We start from the raw sequence: 18,373 nt of genomic DNA, 5'->3' as shown, positions 1-18,373 counted from the left end.
ACAATAGATCACAGGTAAGTAGCACAGCAGAAAAAGCATCTTCTGAAGCAGGAAATTCCCTATCATTTGAAAAAAGCTAACCATGAAAAGTCACCTGTTAGAGGGTACCTTATCTAGACACTTCATATGAATGAAAGTGTACAGTATGTCCATAAAAGGCAAATCAATAGACACAGGAAGTAGATGAGTGGCTGCTTGGTACTGGGGGTGGGAATGGGGAGTGATGGGTAAAGGGATCTTTAGGGGATGATGAAAATGTTCTAAAATTGGATTGTGGCAATAGCTGCACAGCTCTGTAGAAGGTGCTAAAATCCTTGGATGATATACTTAAAACGAGTGATTTTATGATAATTTTTTTTTTTTTTTTGAGACAGAGTTTCACTCTTGTTGCCCAGGCTGGAGTGCGGAGGCGTGATCTCGGCTAACTGCAACCTCCACCTCCCAGGTTCAAGCTGTTCTCCTGCCTCAGCCTCCCAAGTAGCTGGGATTACAGGCATGCGCCACCACACCTGGCTAATTTTGTATTTTTAGTAGAGATGGGGTGTCACCATGTTGGCCAGGCTGGTCTCGAACTTCTGACCTCAGGTGATCCGCCCATCTCAGCCTCCCAAAGTGCTGGGATTACAGGTATGAGCCACCGCGCCCGGCCTATATAATTGTTTTTGAGATAGGGTCTTCCTCTGTCACCTAAGCTGGAGTGCAGTGGCAGGACCATGGCTCACTGAAGCCTTGCCTCCTAGGCTCAAGTGATCCTCCCACCTCAGCCTCCTGAGTAGCTGGGACTACAAGCAGAAAAAAAAATTTTTTTAAAATAGGGGCACCTTTTGTCCATTACACATCAACCAAAACCAGCTGGCTGTACACCTGGAACAGGTACAATACGCCAAACGTCACAAAACACATAATCAACAAGGTCCAGAGAAAACAGCAGGAGGAGGTCCTCTGGTGTGTGACTCTGCCCACCCCAACGCTGGGAGCAACACTGCCACCAACAAGACGAGATGAAGAGGACCCACGTGGGACCCAATAACAATCCAAAGCTGAAAACAGCATCAAGGCAAGAGCACCCAACAGCTACAGAGGCGCCAGCAGCCTCTCCGCTGCCCTGCCACAGTGAGCCCTGGCAGCCCCTCTGGCTGCTTTGTGTCTTAGCTTCCTGAGCAGTGTCAGACACAGCCTTCTTCCACAATGAACTTCAGGGGAATATTGTACACCTTAAATGGGTGACTCATATGGCATGTGAATTACATCTCAAAACAAAAACCAATAACCTGAGGGAGGGCCCAACAACACCGGGCGCCCAGGCAGGAACCACCCGACACCACACCTGAGAATGAAGCAGGGTGACCCACAGTATCATGGCAGGAATTCGGTAACTTCGTAAGTAAGGGTGCCAGGTACAAGTGGCATGTGCCTGAGGGTGTGTAGGAGAAAAAATGCCTATCGAGGGATGGATGGCAGTTACCTTGGTGAATTCAACCCTGCCTAGAACCTGGCCAACATCTTTATAGGCCCAGACATGCACTCTTGCCAGTGCCCTCGTGCTGAGGAGACACAGGAGCACTGGCCTCAGCTAACAGCGCACGGGATGATACATGAGACCACAGCAGCAGGTGATGAATTTACAGTGAGAACATCACTGTATTCTGTCAAGCAGGTTGCATGTTGATGTGAATCAGCAAAACACCTTGGAAAGCAAGCATCAATGGAACATGATGCTTGAAGTCAGAATAAAGTTAGTTTACTGTATGATTCCTAAGAACATTCTCACCAACGGAATCTGTCAGGCAGGCCAAATGCTCACAGTAGCGGCTCAGGACAGCTCTTCCGGAGCACGGTCACGATCTGTCCCTGAGACGCTTCCTTTCTGGGGTGCTGCTGTGAGCCAGTGCCTCTTCTAGCTTGGACGCTTTCTGTTGACGTGCTGGGGGCTTCATGACAAGTCTTGCGAGCCTGGGAAGCCATTCTGTGTCTAGACAGCTGCTTACATCTGCTCTAAATATCATTGACTTAGTAGTTTAAGTTTCAGAAAGCAGCCTTATTTTCAGGTTCCTTGGGTAAAGTAGGAAGGAAAGGTAGAACTTCACTGTTGTCCCAGGAGAATTTAGAAACATCTCTTTATGGTCAGGCACGGTGGCTCACGCCTGTAATCCCAGCATTTTGGGAGGCTGAGGTGGGCGGATCACCTGAGGTCAGGAGTTCGAGACCAGCCTGGCCAACATGGCGAAACCCCATCTCTACTAAAAATACAAAAATTAGCTGGGCATGGTGGTGGGCACCTGTAGTCCCAGCTACTCAGGAAGCTGAGGCAGGAGAATCACTTGAGCCCGCAAGGCGGAGGTTGCAGTGAGCCAAGATCTTGCCATCGCACTCCAGCCTGGGCGACAGAGCAACGCTCAGTCTCAAACAAACAAAAAAGAAAAAGAAAAAGAAAAAGTCTCTTTATTAAGAGAAAACTTGGACTAAAAACATGTCTGAAAGACAGATGTTGGTAGTTGTTGAAGCTGTGTGACGGTGCATGGGGGTTTACAAAATGTGTCACTGCTTTGTATATACTTGAAAATTCTTATAATAATTTTTTTTTTAAGATGGAGTTTTGCTCTTGTTGCCCAGGCTGGAGTGCAATGGTGCGATCTCGGCTCACTGCAACCTCCACCTCCCAAGTTCAAGTGATTCTCCTGCCTCAGCCTCCTGAGTAGCTGGGATTATAGGACTGCGCCATCACACCCGCTAATTTCGTATTTTTAGGAGAGACGCGGTTTCTCAATGTTGGTGAGGCTGGTCTCGAACTCCTGACCTCAGGTGATCCACCCGCCTCGGGTTCCCAAAGTGCTGGGTTTACAGGCACGAGTCACCGCACCTGGCCAAAAAAAAAAAATTTTTTTTTTTTTTACTCAAATTTCATTTGAGTAAAAGAGTTCTAAGTAGCAGATTAATTGGCTGAAGTTAGGTCCAAATAAGACTAAATTTAACCATGTCCTTACTATGTTAAGACACACATCTTTTTGTGAGTATGGAAGGAAGCTCCTCGTTGAAGACAAATCATCTCATCTTGTCACATGCTTTTACTAACTGAATTGTTTTTAAGCATCTATGATGTAAACTTTACTCTCAGGCCTGAGAGAACTGAAGTCATGACAAGGGATTTTGTTTGCTCATTTGTTTTAATGGAGGCAGTGTTCCTTCAGGAAACACAGGCCATATAGTATTCACTTCCACCACAAATAACAACAGTGCATTTTCTCATTCACTGTTCTGCAAAAACCTTGTATTTATTGATTTTGAGACTCAGTCTTACTCTGTCACCCAGGCTGGAGTACAGTGGCATGATCACAGCTCACTGCAGCCTCGACCTCCTGAGCTCAAGCAATCCTCCCATCTCAGCCTCCTGAGTAGCTGGAACTACAGGCACCCACCACCACACCCGGCTAACTTTAATTTTTTGTAAAGATGGGGTTCTCACCATGTTGCCCAGGCTGGTCTCAAGTGATCCTGCTGCCTCCGCCTCTGAAAGTGCTGGGATCATAGGCATGAGCCACAGCACCTGGCTGCATTACTTATTGCCTTCGCCAAGCATGATGCCTAGCATATCATGTGCCCTACCTCTAATGGTCACAATAAAACTGTGAATCACGTAATAATATCTCCGCTTTACAAATGAGAATGCTGAGACTTGAGGTGGTTAAAGTGAGGCAGGCAGCAGTGCCAGGATGAGTTCCCCGTGGTCTGATGAGAGCCCAGGCACTAACACGACCCTTCAGACTGATGGGAAGAAAAAGCCACTGCATCAACAGGCAGCAGGAAAACAGAACTGAGGTTGCCTAAAAGCCAAAACATTCCTCAGGGTCTTTATCACAATCTGAGGGCTCACAAAGGCCAGGCCCTCTGCCAGGCCTGTTTTCAGTCACACTCAATGACAGGGTCACGGACACCAACATACCAAAGGAAACGGCCAGGGCTGGGGGGAAATGGGCTGGACACATTTTTAGAAAGTTATTCCTTAATGAGGAATTCTATTATTACGAAATGACAAAATGCTATGTTGGTCTTAGAATAGTATTGGGAAGCAATCATGAAAAATATGACTCAAGTGCTATTTTGTATGCTCACAAATGCTAGGGCAAAATTAAGTACATTCTGTATGTTTTCAAAACGGAGACGGACCAACAGGAAAATGCTGAAAGGAACCAAATTTGGATGAACTCATAAGCTTCAGAATATCTAAGCAAAAGCAGAATTCCTGCCTTTAGGGAAGAGTAACTTTCTTTTGGAAAAGCATCAGAAATGGCTAAAGTCACACATTATCCGAAATATGAACCTCACTTACAAAATCCTCGCAGGCATTCTGAATGTCAGCTATTGCAAAATTGCAAAGCAAACTGGTCTTTGAATGTGTTAGAAAACAAGTTTCTCTGGTTCTGAAGTCACTAGAGCTTTAACCAAGACAATCAGCCGGTGACTAAGACAACAATCTACAGTCTGCTGGATAGATCTGCTGTCACCTTCTAAGAAGGACATTATAGAATTCTGAGGGGTCCCAAGTACTACCAATCTAATCTAATTTTATAGGCTTAGCAAGATAGTACTGGGCCAGTGGCTCACATCTGTAATCCCAGCACTTTGGGAGGCTGAGACAAGCAAATTGCTTGAGCTCAAAAATACAAAAAAAAATGAGCCGGGTGTGGTGGTGTGCACCTGCAGTCCCAGCTACTTGAGAGGCTAAGGTAGGAGGATCACCTGTACCAGGAGGCAGAGGATGCAGTGAGCTGAGATTGCGCCACTGCACTCAGGCCTGGGTGACAGAGACCTCGTCTCAAAAACAAAAAAACAAAACAGATGAGATAGTACCTAATCATTTTCCAAAAATGCATAATTGCAGCTGTGTCTACTTTGCAAAGTAAGAACTTTAATGAAATATTTCAAATATGCTGATGAGTACAGAAAATACCCCATGTCTGGTATATCCACATCTCAGTGTCATCAAATTCTAACATTCTCAAGGACTAAAACATAGAGTAGGCCAGCTGGGCAGATCACCTGGGGTTAGGAGTTCGAGACCAGCCTGGCCAATATGGTGAAACCCCGTCTCTACTGAAAAATACAAAAATTAGCCGGGCGTGGTAGCACGTGCCTGTAGTCTCAGCTCCTCGGGAGGCTGAGGCAGGAGAATCGCTTGAACCCAAGAGGTGGAGGTTGCAGTGAGCCGAGATCACGCCACTGCACTCCAGCCTGGGCAACAAAGCGAGACTTTGTTCTCCAAAAATAAATAAATAAAACATATGGATAGAGCAGAAACCCTTTGCATACCCCTCATTCAATCACATTTGCTCTGCCTCTTCCAAATTAACCCCCTACCACCTTGAACTTGGTGTTTTATTTCATTCACGTTTTTATATCCATTAAAATAAGCTTTGTTTGTTTGTTTTTTTGAGATGGAGTCTCGCTCTGTCGCCCAGGCTGGAGTGCAGTGGTGCGATCTTGGCTCACTGAAAGCTCCGCCTCCTGGGTTCACGCCATTCCCCTGCCTCAGCCTCCCGAGTAGCTGGGACTACAGGCGCCCACCACCACACGCGGCTGATTTTTGTATTTTTAGTAGAGACGGGGTTTCACCATGTTAGCCACAATGGTTTCGATCTCCTGACCTTGTAGTCCACCCGCCTCGGCCTCCCGAAGTGCTGGGATTACAGGCGTGAGCCACCACGCCTGGCCCCAAAACAAGCTTATTTTTAAAACAAGCAAAAATAACTCCTAGGGTTCTAGTTATTGACAGACTCCCATGAGTGCTATGAGCTGAGGCACAAGAGCTTCTTGCCCCACCACGTGCAGGACAGGAAAGCCCAAAGCCACTCCTGAAATGCTTCTCCTCCTCCTCCTCCCACCCATCTGTTTTTTCTAGAACAAGGGTCTGCAAATGTTTTCTATAAGGGGCCAAATACTGAATACAAGCAGCAATTGGCCTGCCTGTCAGTGTGTGATCACACAAAGCAATCTCATAATCAGTGGGAAAAATGATACTGCTCAATGACATTTAAAAATTTTTGTCAGCTGGGCGTGGTGGCTCACACCTGTAATCCCAGCACTTTGGGAGGCCAAGGCAGGTGGATCACTTGAGGTCAGGAGTTCGAGACCAGCCTGACCAACATGGAGAAACCTCGTCTGTACTAAAAATACAAAATTAGCCGGGCGTGGTGGTGCATGCCTGTAATCCCAGCTATTCTGGAGGCTGAGGCAGGAGAATCGTTTGAACCCAGGAGGCACAGGTTGCAGTGAGCTGATCCATTGCACTCCAGCCTGGGCAACAAGAGTGAAACTTCATCTCTCAAAAAAAAAAAAAAAAAAAATTTTTGTCAAGCTGGGCATGGTGGCTCATACCTATAATCCCAGCACTTTGGGAGGCCGAGGCAGGAGGATCATTTGAGGTCACGAGTTCAAGACGAGCCTGGGCAACATAGTGAGACCCTGTCTCTACAAAAAATAAAAAAATTTTTTTGGCCAGATACAGTGGCTCACACCTGTGGTCAGGATTTCAAGACCACCCTGGCTAACATGGCGAAACTCCATCTCTACTAAAAATATAAAACTTAGCCGGACACGGTGGCGCGCGCCTGTAGTCCCAGCTACTCGGGAGGCTGAGGCGGGACAATCACTTGAACTCGGGAGGCGGAGGTTGCAGTGAGCTGAGATCGCACCACTGCACTCTAGCCTGGGCGACAGAGCAAGACCCTGTGTCAAAAAAATAAGGAAAGAAAAACTCTATTGGCTATAAATGCACAGAGTAACAAAACAAAACAAAACAAACAAACAGAAAGAATATTTATTTAGCATACTATAAGTTAAAACATTAGAAACATTTAGGATTAAAGTGTTAATTTCTCTGCAAAAGAATTTCTAAGGGGAGTTTGAACCGTGCTTGTGGTCTTCTCACCATATAACTTACGACACAGAGCAAGCATCATTTCTACACCTTTTCCAGCAATTGCCCAACACTTTTCTAGATCTGGATCAACTTTCGTCATTTTATCCTTTGCTCTTTCAATGTCACAAAATTGCTCTCAGAGCTGCTTCACAGAAGAGGCTCTGCCAGTGTTGCTTCCTCTGGGCCACCATCCAGAAAGTCACAGCTGCCGCCCTCATTTCTGTGGACAAGAAGCCTTCACAAGCTCCCTGGCTGCAGATCCAGTCTCTCTCCAGTGGCAGAGGGAAGTGCAACACCTCCCGTAAGCTGGTCTACCTCTCCATTTTATGGTTTTTTTTTTTTTTAAGACAGTCTCACTCTGTCGTCCAGGCTGGGATGCAATAGCGTGATCTCGGCTCACTGCAACCTCTGCCTCCCGGGTTCAAGTGATCTCCTGCCTCAGCCTCCCGAGTAGCTAGGACTCCAGGAGTGTACTACCACACCTGGCTACTTTGTGTATTTTCAGTAGATAGGGTTTTGCTGTGCTGGCCAGGCTGGCCTCAAACTCCTAACCTCAAGTGATCTGCCTACCTCGGCCTCCCAAAGTGCTGGGATTACAGGCGTGAGCCACCTTAGCAAAAAACACTGCAGGACACCTTTCCTAAAAACAACTAACATCACTAAAAACAAGTCTCCTCTTTTCATTAAAAACACTTGGAATTCTAAGGATAGTAGCCAAGGAGAAATTATTTGCTATAAAAATCCCCAGACATGCCACTCCTTAGTATCAAAAAGCAAAGAAAGCTCTGAAGAGTCATTTAATCCAAGAGTTTCAAAGAACTCCATCTCAAAAAAAAAGAAAGAAAAAAAATTGTTGTGAAGATTAAAGGAGTTTTTAATCCATTATAATTGCTTAAAATAGTATTTGGCACACAGCTTTTTTTTTTTTTTTTGAGACAGGGACTTGCCCTGTCACCCAGGCTGGAGTACAGTGGTACAATCTTGGCTCACAGTAGCCTTGACCTGTGCTCAGTGACCCACCCACCTCAGCCTCCAAGTAGCTGGGACTATAGGCGTGTGCCACCATACCCGGTTAATTTTTGCATTTTTTGTAGAAACGAGGTTTCACCATGTTGCCCAGACTAGTATTGAAGTCCTGGGCTCAAATGATCCACCCGCCTCGGCCTCCTGAAGTGCTGGGATTACAGGCGTGAGCCACCGCACCTGGCCTGGCACAAAACTTTTAACAAATAGTAGATATTGTATCTTTACGGTTGTATTTTTTATGAAGACAGGACTAATATAGGGACAGTCAGAATAAAGAGAATGACACATTTGACTACAGAGTCCAACCAAGCATGCTGACGGAGAGGATAAGGAGGAAGAGGATGTACAGGGAAGGCCAAAAGTACAACCTCAAGCCAAACCAATGATGTCTTATCTTCACCTGGAGGAAGACAATGGCAAACCACCACACGGGTCAAAGTCCTGCATGGCTACAAGATCAGGATATGCTGGGCTGGGAGGCAGAAAGCCAGAGGGAGGGACTGGTGGAAAAAACAAACACCAAAACAAATGAAGCAACACAAACCCTCCATGCTTTCCACACCTACTTGCACTTGCACTTCAAGCATCTTTTCACCAGGGAATGAATGAGAGCATCTTAAAAAGAGGTACTGAGGCCGGGCACAGTGGCTCATGCCTGTAAGCCCAGCACTCTGGGAGGCCGAGGCAGATCACCTGAAGTCAGGAGTTCAAGAAAACAGGTACTGAATGACAGGAGGTACTGAAGCCTATTTCAATTCTACCAAGCCAGATTCCAAAGGTGACATTTACTGTGCAATCAGCCTTATTTTAAGGTGATCTATAAATCTACTTACTTTGGTTAGCTGGCTAGGTTCTATATATTTGAGTGTTTCTGCTTCCAGTACAGAAAGCTACCAACTACCCATCTCCTCTAGGCTTGGGTGTCTGGAAGTTTTCATTATTGAGACAATTCAGAACCTTTCAAAAAAAAACCTCAGGTATTTATGAGGAAAGAACATTTACAATTACAAATCCTACTTAAGTTATGAGGCTCATAAAATCTTGGTGTTTCAGATATAAAATCTTGGTATTTTCTATATAAAATATTTAGATATAAAAGTTTACATTTCAGGCCGGGCACGGTGGCTCACGCCTGTAACCCCAGCACTTTGGGAGGCTGAGGCAGGTGGATCACCCGAGGTCAGGAGTTCAACACCAGCCTAGCTAACATGGTGAAACCCCGTCTCTACTAAAAATACAAAAAAATGAGCCGGGCGTGGTGGCGCATGCTTGTAATCCCACTTACTCAGGAGGCTGAGGCAGGAGAATCGCTTGAACCCAGAAGGTGGAGGTTGCAGTGAGCTGAGATCGCACCACTGCACTCCAGAGTCTGGGCGACAGAGACTCCATATCAAAAAATAAAAAATTTACATTTCATAACCTATCACCACAATGCAACTCATCACTACTCATGCCTACCATCACTCCATATTCCACTCTGAAACAAGACTATTAAGTCTACCCTCGCCTCAATCCACAACAAGAACCCGAGCAGCCCATCTGAATAGCTGGCAAGGAAACAATAGTTTCACATCTTCTAAGAAACTGTCTGCTGTTAATTCGCATTCAGCCATTCTTTACTTTGTGCAAATCATGGACCATTTTCAGAACTGAGGAAAGCTCTCGGACCCTCTCTCTGGAATGGTGTTTCTCAACCTTTTTTCATTACTACCTTCCCCCTAAGACTTTTTGGAAATGTTTTTCCTAATCGCCCCACGAAATTTTAATACCACAGACATACTATATATCTATTCATGTAGAGCGGCCCTTCAAAAGGTCACAAACTATTATAGTATCTTTTTGTTCCCCCACCCCTTTAAGAACATGCCATACACTCTAAATGACAGACCCTGGCATACACATGGACAAACTATCACATATAAAATTGTTTTGAGATGGGGTCTTGCTCTGTCGCCCAGGCTGGAGTGCAATGGTGCGATCTCGGCTCACTGCAACCTCCACTTCCTGGGCTCAAGCAATTCTCCCACCTCAGCCTCCCACATAGCTGGGACTACAGGCTGACTAGTTTTTTTGTATTTTTTGTTTCACCATGTTGAAACTCCTCAGTCAAGCAATCCACCTGCCTCAGCCCCCCAAAGTGCTGGGATTACAGGCGTGAGCCATTGTGCCCAGCAGTATCACATAAAAGTGCAGGACTTCAGATTAAGGGACTTCTGAGGCCATGGACCGTGGGCCCAGTCAGGAATCACCCTGAGCTCCATCTCCAACACGTGTGAGTAAAACAACATGTGAATTCTTGCCCTCTTTTTTTTTTGAGATGGAGTCTCACTCTGTCTCCCAGGCTGGACTGCAGTGGCGTGATCTCGGCTCACTGCAACCTCCGCCATCCGAGTTGAAGCGATTCTCCTGCCTCAGCCTCCAGGCGCCTGCCACTGTGCCTGGCTAATTTTTTTTTGTATTTTTAGTAGAGATGGGGTTTCAACATCTTGTTCAGGCTGGTCTTGAACTCCTGATCTCGTGATCCACCCACCTCGGCCTCCCAAAGTGCTGGGATTACAGGCATGAGCCACTGCACCCGGCCAAACATGTGGTGGTCTCTTGTAACTGGCTCCTCTCACTTAGCATAACTTTTTTTTTTTTTTTGAGACAGAGTCTTGCTCTGTTGCCCAGGCTGGAGTGCAGTGGCATGATCTCAGCTCACTGCAAGCTCCACTTCGTGGGTTCACGCCATTCTCCTGCCTTAGCCTCCCAGATAGCTGGGACTATAGGCGCCCGCCACCACGCGAGGCTAATTTTTTTGTATTTTTAGTAGAAACGGGTTTTCACCGTGTTAGCCAGGATGGTCTCGATCTCCTGACCTCGTGACCCGCCTGCCTCAGCCTCCCAAAGTGCTGGGGTTACAGGCGTGAGCCACCGCGCCCGGCCTCGCCCTCATTTCTAAAATGGCTTCTAATCATAAAAAGCATATTTCAAATAAACTTCAAAATAAGTAAACTCTAGCTCCTACTTCACCTGCCAAGGAAAATAAAACAACAAAAAAAAGTAAATAAACTCCAAAGTTCCTGGGCCTCAGCATCAACATCAGCACTTCTTTACAGGGAGTTTTCAAAAAGATGTTGCCAGAAACAACCATGAAATGACACTTGTGAGGAGGATCTTGCAGGACATCGGAATCCACACTCTAATGTCCACATTAGTCATGGCCAGTGGGCCAAGGCCTCCTGGGGCTAATGGAGTCATTTCAGTATGACTCCTGCTGGGCTCTCTCCCGCCTCACATGAGCCACAGGCTTATCACCCCTTATTCAGCCTCCCCTGTAGCCTCCAGACATGGCAAACAGAAGCTCTGCATGCATTCGGCAAATGGCTGGGGATGGGTAAAATGAGAAACAGGGTGGGGAGCAGGGTGAAAGAGGAGAAGTGTGATTTCTTCATTGCAGGCTGAGCTCTCAAATACTGACTGGGCAAAGCAATGTTTCCAGTGGAAAGGGGCCAGTCTCCCGCGGAGACCTGAAGGCAAGGCCCTCAACCTTCTTTAGGAACTGCAACCATTTGAACCTCAGAAGCCCCCATTTTCAGTGCTAAGCACACCAACCCTGACACTCATCACCAGACATACACTCATCTGTTCATTTATTGTACTGTCTTCCTCTCATTATGACACGTCTGCCATGGATGGGGGAGGGGGTCTATTTTGTTCAGTGCTCTAATTTGAGTGAGTCAGTGCCTGGCAATTGGTGGGTGCTCAATAAACATTTGCTGACTATATCAGTGAATAAGATTTCGAATTACCCTGGAACCAAACTGCCTTGCCTGCAAGTAGGACAAGCACTCCTTCTATGGAGGATAAGAATAACATGAGAAGCTGCTTTAGAGAATTCCCAGCTGATCGCCAACACCAGCTTTACTTTAGCTCTTCTGTCATCTTATCTCTGACTACCAGGGTCATGACTATCCATGGGGGTGACGAGGAAAGTAAAGAAAGGGTGGCAACTAATAACACGTCTGTGGAGTCTGCTGGAAAGCTTACTTTTTAGTTAAGGTTCTACAGACACTATAATTAACCTGAGAGGTCCATGGATTTCAAAAATCCCTTGGAAGTGCAGGAGAGGGCTGGGCCACGTGGCTCGAGCCTGTAATCCCAGCACTTTGAGAGGCTGAGGTGGGCAGATCACCTGAGGTCGGGAGTTCGAGACCAGCCTGGCCAACATGTTGAAATCCCATCTCAGGCCGGGCGCGGTGGCTCACGCCTGTAATCCCAGCACTTTGGGAGGCCGAGGCGGGCGGATCACAAGGTCAGGAGATCGAGACCATCCTGGCTAACACGGTGAAACCCCGTCTCTACTAAAAATACAAAAATTAGCCGGGCGTGGCGGCAGGTGCCTGTAGTCCCAGTACTCGGGAGGCTGAGGCAGGAGAATGGTGTGAACCCGGGAGGCGGAGCTTGCAGTGAGCCGAGAACGCACCACTGCACTCCGGCCTGGGCGACAGAGCGAGACACTCCGTCTCAAAAAAGAAAAAAAAAAAAAAAAAAAGAAATCCCATCTCAACTAAAAATACAAAAATTAGCTGGGTGTGGTGGTGCACACCTGTAACCCCAGCTACTCAGGCGGATGAGGCAGGAGAATCACTTGAACCCAGGAGGCAGAGGTTGCAATGAGCCAAGATGGCACCACTGCACTCCAGTCTGAGTAACACCGCAAGACTCTGTCTCAAAAAAAAAAAAAAAGGTGCAGGAGAGGTTCTCAAATAAGTGTTGCCCTGCTTGCCTCCAGTGGAAATTTCCAAGAAGAAGAAGAATCAACAAAGGACCTTGAACCATCCTGGCTAACACGGTGGTGAGACCCTGTCTCTACTAAAAATACAAAAAATTAGCCGGGCGTGGTGGCGGGCGCCTGTAGTCCCAGCTACTCAGGAGGCTGAAGCAGGAGAATGATGTGAACCCGGGAGGTGGAGCTTGCAGTGAGCTGAGATCGCGCTACTGCACTCCAGACTGGGCGATGAGAGAGACTCCATCTCAAAAAAACCCCAAAAAACCCAAAAACAAACAAAAACAAAAACAAAAGACCTTAAGCCAAGTAACCATTAACACAAGTTCTGATGCCCAGGGCCAGGCACAAAGTTATTGGCAGCAAGAACTACACCTAACTGGCCACTCCTAAAGGACCTTTCAAGTTTCTATTCTGCGGAGGAAATATATGATCTGGCCCGGTGTTGAGCAACATTACACATTTCAGGACCCTCCAAATACCAGGATTTACCACCTGGGTGGGGAAAAGGAAAAGAAAAAAATCCTGCATATCTGCAGCTACCTGATATAAGGATTTCCCCAACAGCCAGCCGTAACACACACACACACACACACACACACGCGCGCGCGCGCGCATACTCTCTATCTCACACTGTAATGTGCAATTTATAAAGAACTGTTACGTGTTACCATTTACTAAATGGAGCATATGTTTAAGGTAGGGGTCACAAGCCAAAGGCCTACAGAGACAGAGGGCAAGCAGTAGCTGAGATGAGGCAGGCTGAGTAAGACCTACAGGCTAGGGAGTGGCATATCTCCTGCCTGAAAGAGGTACTCGGCTCCTGCCGGGGACTGCTGGGCAGGAAAACAGGCCTGTGTTCTGGTTTGGTTCCATTACATCTTCATGTCTTTCAGGCAAAGCCAAAAACTACATTTTTACATTTAAAAAATCCCAATTCTGGAAAATGTACAAGTCACATAAAGGCTGTGTGAAGCTTCCTGGGAGTGGCCAGTTTATAATCTCTGCGTGCTTTCCACTCCAGACGGTAACTGTCCCTAACGCTAGATAGGGGAGCTTTCTCACCTGGCATAAGCTCAGCTTTCCTCCCACCTCTGTCTGCAGAGGTTAGAGTCAGGACACTCTTTGTCCGGCCCGTCCACCTGTCCCTTCCCCCCTGCCCTCACTACTCAGAGCGTCACCAACACATCAATCATAGACCACATGATGCTTCTCACAAGAAGCCCCGACCCCTGAGTTAACCCTCACTCTCACACGGTGGGGCCTGCTTTGTCCCCATCTCCCCTCCCCCAACTCCTGGGCCCTCTGGTACTCAGGACTGGTCTTGAGCAAATCTTCCATGTCCTCAATCTCCTCTGAACATTGTTGCCACCCTCTTACCTAATTGGAATCTCCCCTGAGGGCACACCTCCTGGGGCCCTTCCAAGTGGGGAGGTCTCCTTGCTCCTGGGAGCTGCTTCTGGACTGTTCTCCCTCCACCCTCCCCAAAATCCCCAGCTGGGAGACTCCCATTATTAGAGTAAATCATTCACTACCCCGCCTGGCACGTTATCTGCCAACCCAGACAAATACTCCTTCCTTCCCAACTTTAGCTCCGGGCCTGCCACCTCTCCCGCTGCTCTTATGATCATTCTTGGAGATTTCTATATCCAGGTAGATGGTCCTCTGACCTCTAGGTCCCAAGACCTCCAGCTGATCTCGTCCCACCCTCGCCCCCCCCCCCCAACCGCTTCCTCTCAGGGTCACACCTAGACCTGTCTCAGTAACTGCGACCTCTTCAGAACCTCCCTCTCATGCATCTCACTCACTACCCACTGCATCCTATCTGTCTGGTTCATTCCCTTCAGAACCTCAACTCCAACAATCTGCTGGCCCTACCATCTACCTCGGCCCTCCGCCCCCTCATGTTTTCATACAGAATAAATTCCTTGACCAACCCCCATCCTCCCTCCCTCACACATTCTCTGTTCACTCCTCCCTCACCACCACACTCATCCAGCAGCACCTGAGCCACTGCATGGAGCTTCAGCAACACCACACTCCCAGTGGATGACTCGCTTCCGGAGAAAACAGAAGCAATCAGGAAGGAGCGAGGAAAAAAAAATCAAAACTGCCTCCTGCCTCCGATTAAGCTGTTCAAGCTTTCAAACAAACAGAACTTACGATGAGTGAGGGCATGAGTTCACCCAGTCAGACACTAGTACTTCTGAAAGGTCAGTAGGTCCAGCCGGCAGCAGCAGTCAGGTAGGCCACTCTGAACAGAGAAGGCCTCTGCAGTGAGACCTGGCTTTGTCAATTACTACTACCGATTGACCTCGGGCAAGGCACGTAACTTCACCACCGCACCCGGCTGTTTCAAAGGTTAAAAGGCACATCCCAGCTCAGAGTAAGCACCAGAGGTAGCAAGAGGCCACGTCCCAGCTCAGAGTAAGCACCAGAGGTAGCAAGAGGCCAGGTAACTGGGAGGTACATCCTAACGTAATTACTTAAACTGAAAAAGTCCAGCAGAGCTGCCAAATTCTGGTTCTAATTGCAAGAATGATCAACGTCTGCATTCCTGACTCCCAGTCACCTACAGCTGAGCCTCTCCCCACCAATTCACTTTTTTCTCCTGCCTGGGGCACAGAGAAATTAACCAGTCCCCAGAAGTTACCACAGGTGATGACTTGGTGCACACCTAGCCTGCTTTCTTTTTTTTTTTTTTTTTTGAGACTGAGTCTTGCTGTGTCGCCCAGGCTGCTGTGCAGTGGCTTGATCTCAGCTCACTACAGCCTCCGCCTCTGGGCTTCAAGCGATTCTCCTGCCTCAGCCTCCCGAGTAGCCGAGACTACAGGCGTGCACCACCATGCCCAGCTAATTTTTGTATTTTTGGTAGAGACGGGGTTTCATCATGTTGCCTAGGGTGGTGTTGAACTCCTGGCCTCCAGTGATCTGCCCGCCTTGGCCTCCCAAAGTTCTAGGATTACAGGCATGAGCCACATCGCCCGGCCTTCTTTTTTTTTTTTTTTTTTTTTTTTTTGAGATGGGAGTTTCACTCTTGTTGCCCAAGCTGGAATGCAGTGGCGCGATCTTGGCTCACTGCAACATCCGCCTCCCGGGTTCAAGCACCACCACCTGTCTATAAAGCCCTAGGCCATCTGGCTGCAGCCTACCTCTCCCACCTCCCATCCTCCTTCAGTTCTCCCCTCCTTCACGCCTGCTCCAGCCAGGCTGGCTCTGTCTTTTCCCTGAACCCAACCAAGCTTGTTCCAGCTTCAAGGCCTTTGTACTCTACTGCCTGCAACTGGACACTGGTCCCCCAGGTCTCCGTGTGGCGACTGCCTCCTCATTCTTCATGTTACAGCTCAGATGTCACCCTCCTCACGGAGACCTCCCCCGACCACCTGAGCTAAAGCCGCCCCCAACATCTTACGTCACCCTGTTGGTGTACGTCACCTGGTTCATTTAATTCTCAGTAACTTAATCTCATGGCAAGTGCTTTTTAAACCTTCACTAGCTCTGCCTCTCCCACTGGAATATTAGCTCTGTGAATGCAGGAACCCAGCTAGTCTGAGTTAACTGTTATAACCAGCGCCAGTGCCTGACACGTAGCAGGGCCTCAGTAAGTTTTGCTGAATCAATGAATTCTTGCTTTCAAGAGAGCTCTTTTCAAAACACGCTGGTGCTTGTCTGAAGCAGTTAAGGTTATAACAACACTTGTTCAAAGAGACCTTTCAGGCCACACTTCCTTAAGAGTGTAGAAGTTTAAATCACCTTATTCACCACCGACTTCTAAGGGCCAATTCAAAGACCTCAACACCAGCTGCTCAATGCCAATACTCTCTCGCGCCTTAGCAGAGCTTCCTCTTCCCCAAAGCTTGTTTCCTTTCTTGCTCCCTCCTTCTCGGGCACCTACTTTACTGCAACTCAACTACAAAAACTTCAGGGGAGGCTCTTGTCCAATCTCCAAAGAGGCAGCGGTGAGATGGGCTTCTTCCGAGTCTAAAACGGCCACCAGGTCACCCAACCCAACCCCCACCATCTCACAGGCCTGGCCTCTCCCTGAGCTTTGGCCATGGAACTTTCCACCGCCAGGAGAAGGCTGGTCTTCAATTCGGCTCCTCACCCCGTTCTTGCCACAGGAAGGGGCAGTGCCACGCCTTCTTGGTCAATACCCCTTGTCTCTTCCTCCACCCGAAGGAAACTCTCCTAACCCTCTCTCCTCCGCCCGTCTTCGCTGTCGAAGGCTCCCAAACCTCATTTCAAGGCTCAATCCTCCAGGGCTGGTTCCACCACACCCGCTGAACGCCATCAAGTAGCCCCCAGTTTCCTCCCCCGCCAGTTCTCCCTGCTCAGACCCCCGTTGACCCCCCAGCCTCTGCCCCCTGCGCCCCGCCTCCAGCCTACCCGCCCGGCCCTCACCGTGGATGCTGCGTTCTCGGTCGGCCGCCAGGACCCCAGAGAGGAGCAGCGATCCCAGCAGGGCGAGAAACGCCCGGCTCCGCCTCAGCCCGCACAGCTGCGCCATGGCCAGCTCAGCCGAGACGCGCAGGCGACGCCACCAGCCGTTGGGGTCTCGCGATCAGGTGCGGGAAGCCCCTCGCCGCGCACGCGCACTGGAGCGCCTCGCGTTCAGGTGCCGACGCTCCGGGAGGGTCCGCCAGGTGCCAAAGCCCCCGGAAGTCGCCTTTCCGGACCTTCAGTGTGGGGACGCCCGGCCTTCTCGGCGCGCGATGCCTGGGTCTGCTCCTCACTCGCGCCCTCGCCGCCTGCGACACTCAACGGCCCTCAGCGCGTTCAGAGCCCCGCTACACCTCCCAACGCGCGGAGGTCGCCAGAGCCAATGGCGAACGCCTATTGGAAGCCGCTCCCGAAGGTGGCCGGGCAGGCAGGGGGCGGGGCGCACCTGGCTAGGCAGGGCGAGCTTGGCGCAGGCGCAAAGGGCAGGCACCTGCGCGGCCGCTCCCCCGCCCTGGGCGCACCTGGGCCCGCCCCTGGTGCCGGGGAAGAGGCGGGGCTTGCGCGGGCCTCGCCCCCAACAGAACCTGGCGGGGCGGGGCGTCGCCCGCTGAGCACCTGCCACCCTTCCCTTGGGCTTGGTGACGACGTCGGAGGAGGGCCTTCGCTCTAGGACTGGCCTCAGGGTGGGAGGAGGGGGCGGCAGACACGCGTTTCTTGGAAGCCTGTGGTTTTCTGCCCGCCTCGCCGCAGCTTTCCTGTGAATTCCTTCCTGAATTCAAAGTTCACTGGGCTCATGCTCCAGGGCTTAATGCTGGGGACCCAGCGGTGGCCATGCCAGACTGGTCCCTGAGTCACCAAACAGGAACGGCCCAGAGTAGTGATAGCGGAAGCTTAGCACAAAGTGATGAAAGCTGTGATGGGGAAGGCCAAGCTGAGGGATCAGAGGCTGGGTCGCTAGAAAACCAGGGTATGATGGGAGCCCAGACAGCTTTCCCATCCAACCTGAGAGAGGGCCAAGGAGGGCTTCCTGGAGGAGGTGATAGGCCCATGCAAAAACAGCCCCGAGCCCTGGCTCCAAGGTTCTCAGGACAGATATGGAGACAAATACTTAGTACAGGCAGCATCAGAATTGAGAGGAAGGAAGCCCCTGGGGAAACCCAGAGAAGACACCTGACCAAGCCTGGGAGTCAAAGAGGGCTTCCTGGAAGAGGAGTTACGTGAAC

At 49.2% G+C, this 18,373-nt stretch overlaps 1 protein-coding gene across 1 annotated transcript in view; it reads right to left on the bottom strand.

The window, feature by feature from the left end:
• Positions 1–18,008, bottom strand: part of SPINT2 (serine peptidase inhibitor, Kunitz type 2) — a 30,655-nt gene extending 12,647 nt beyond the window's left edge. Inside the window, exon 1 of the mRNA XM_003812282.6 lies at positions 17,112–18,008. Coding sequence (XP_003812330.1) covers positions 17,112–17,217 — 106 coding nt within the window. The 5' untranslated portion in view covers positions 17,218–18,008. The remainder of the gene's footprint in view (positions 1–17,111) is intronic.
• Between the last annotated feature and the right edge of the window lie 365 nt (positions 18,009–18,373).

Source organism: Pan paniscus, chromosome 20 (assembly GCF_029289425.2).
Source record: "Pan paniscus chromosome 20, NHGRI_mPanPan1-v2.0_pri, whole genome shotgun sequence".
Taxonomy (NCBI): Eukaryota; Metazoa; Chordata; class Mammalia; order Primates; family Hominidae; genus Pan; species Pan paniscus.
Note: the sequence above shows the minus strand (reverse complement) of the source record. Positions and strands in the feature narration are given on the sequence as shown.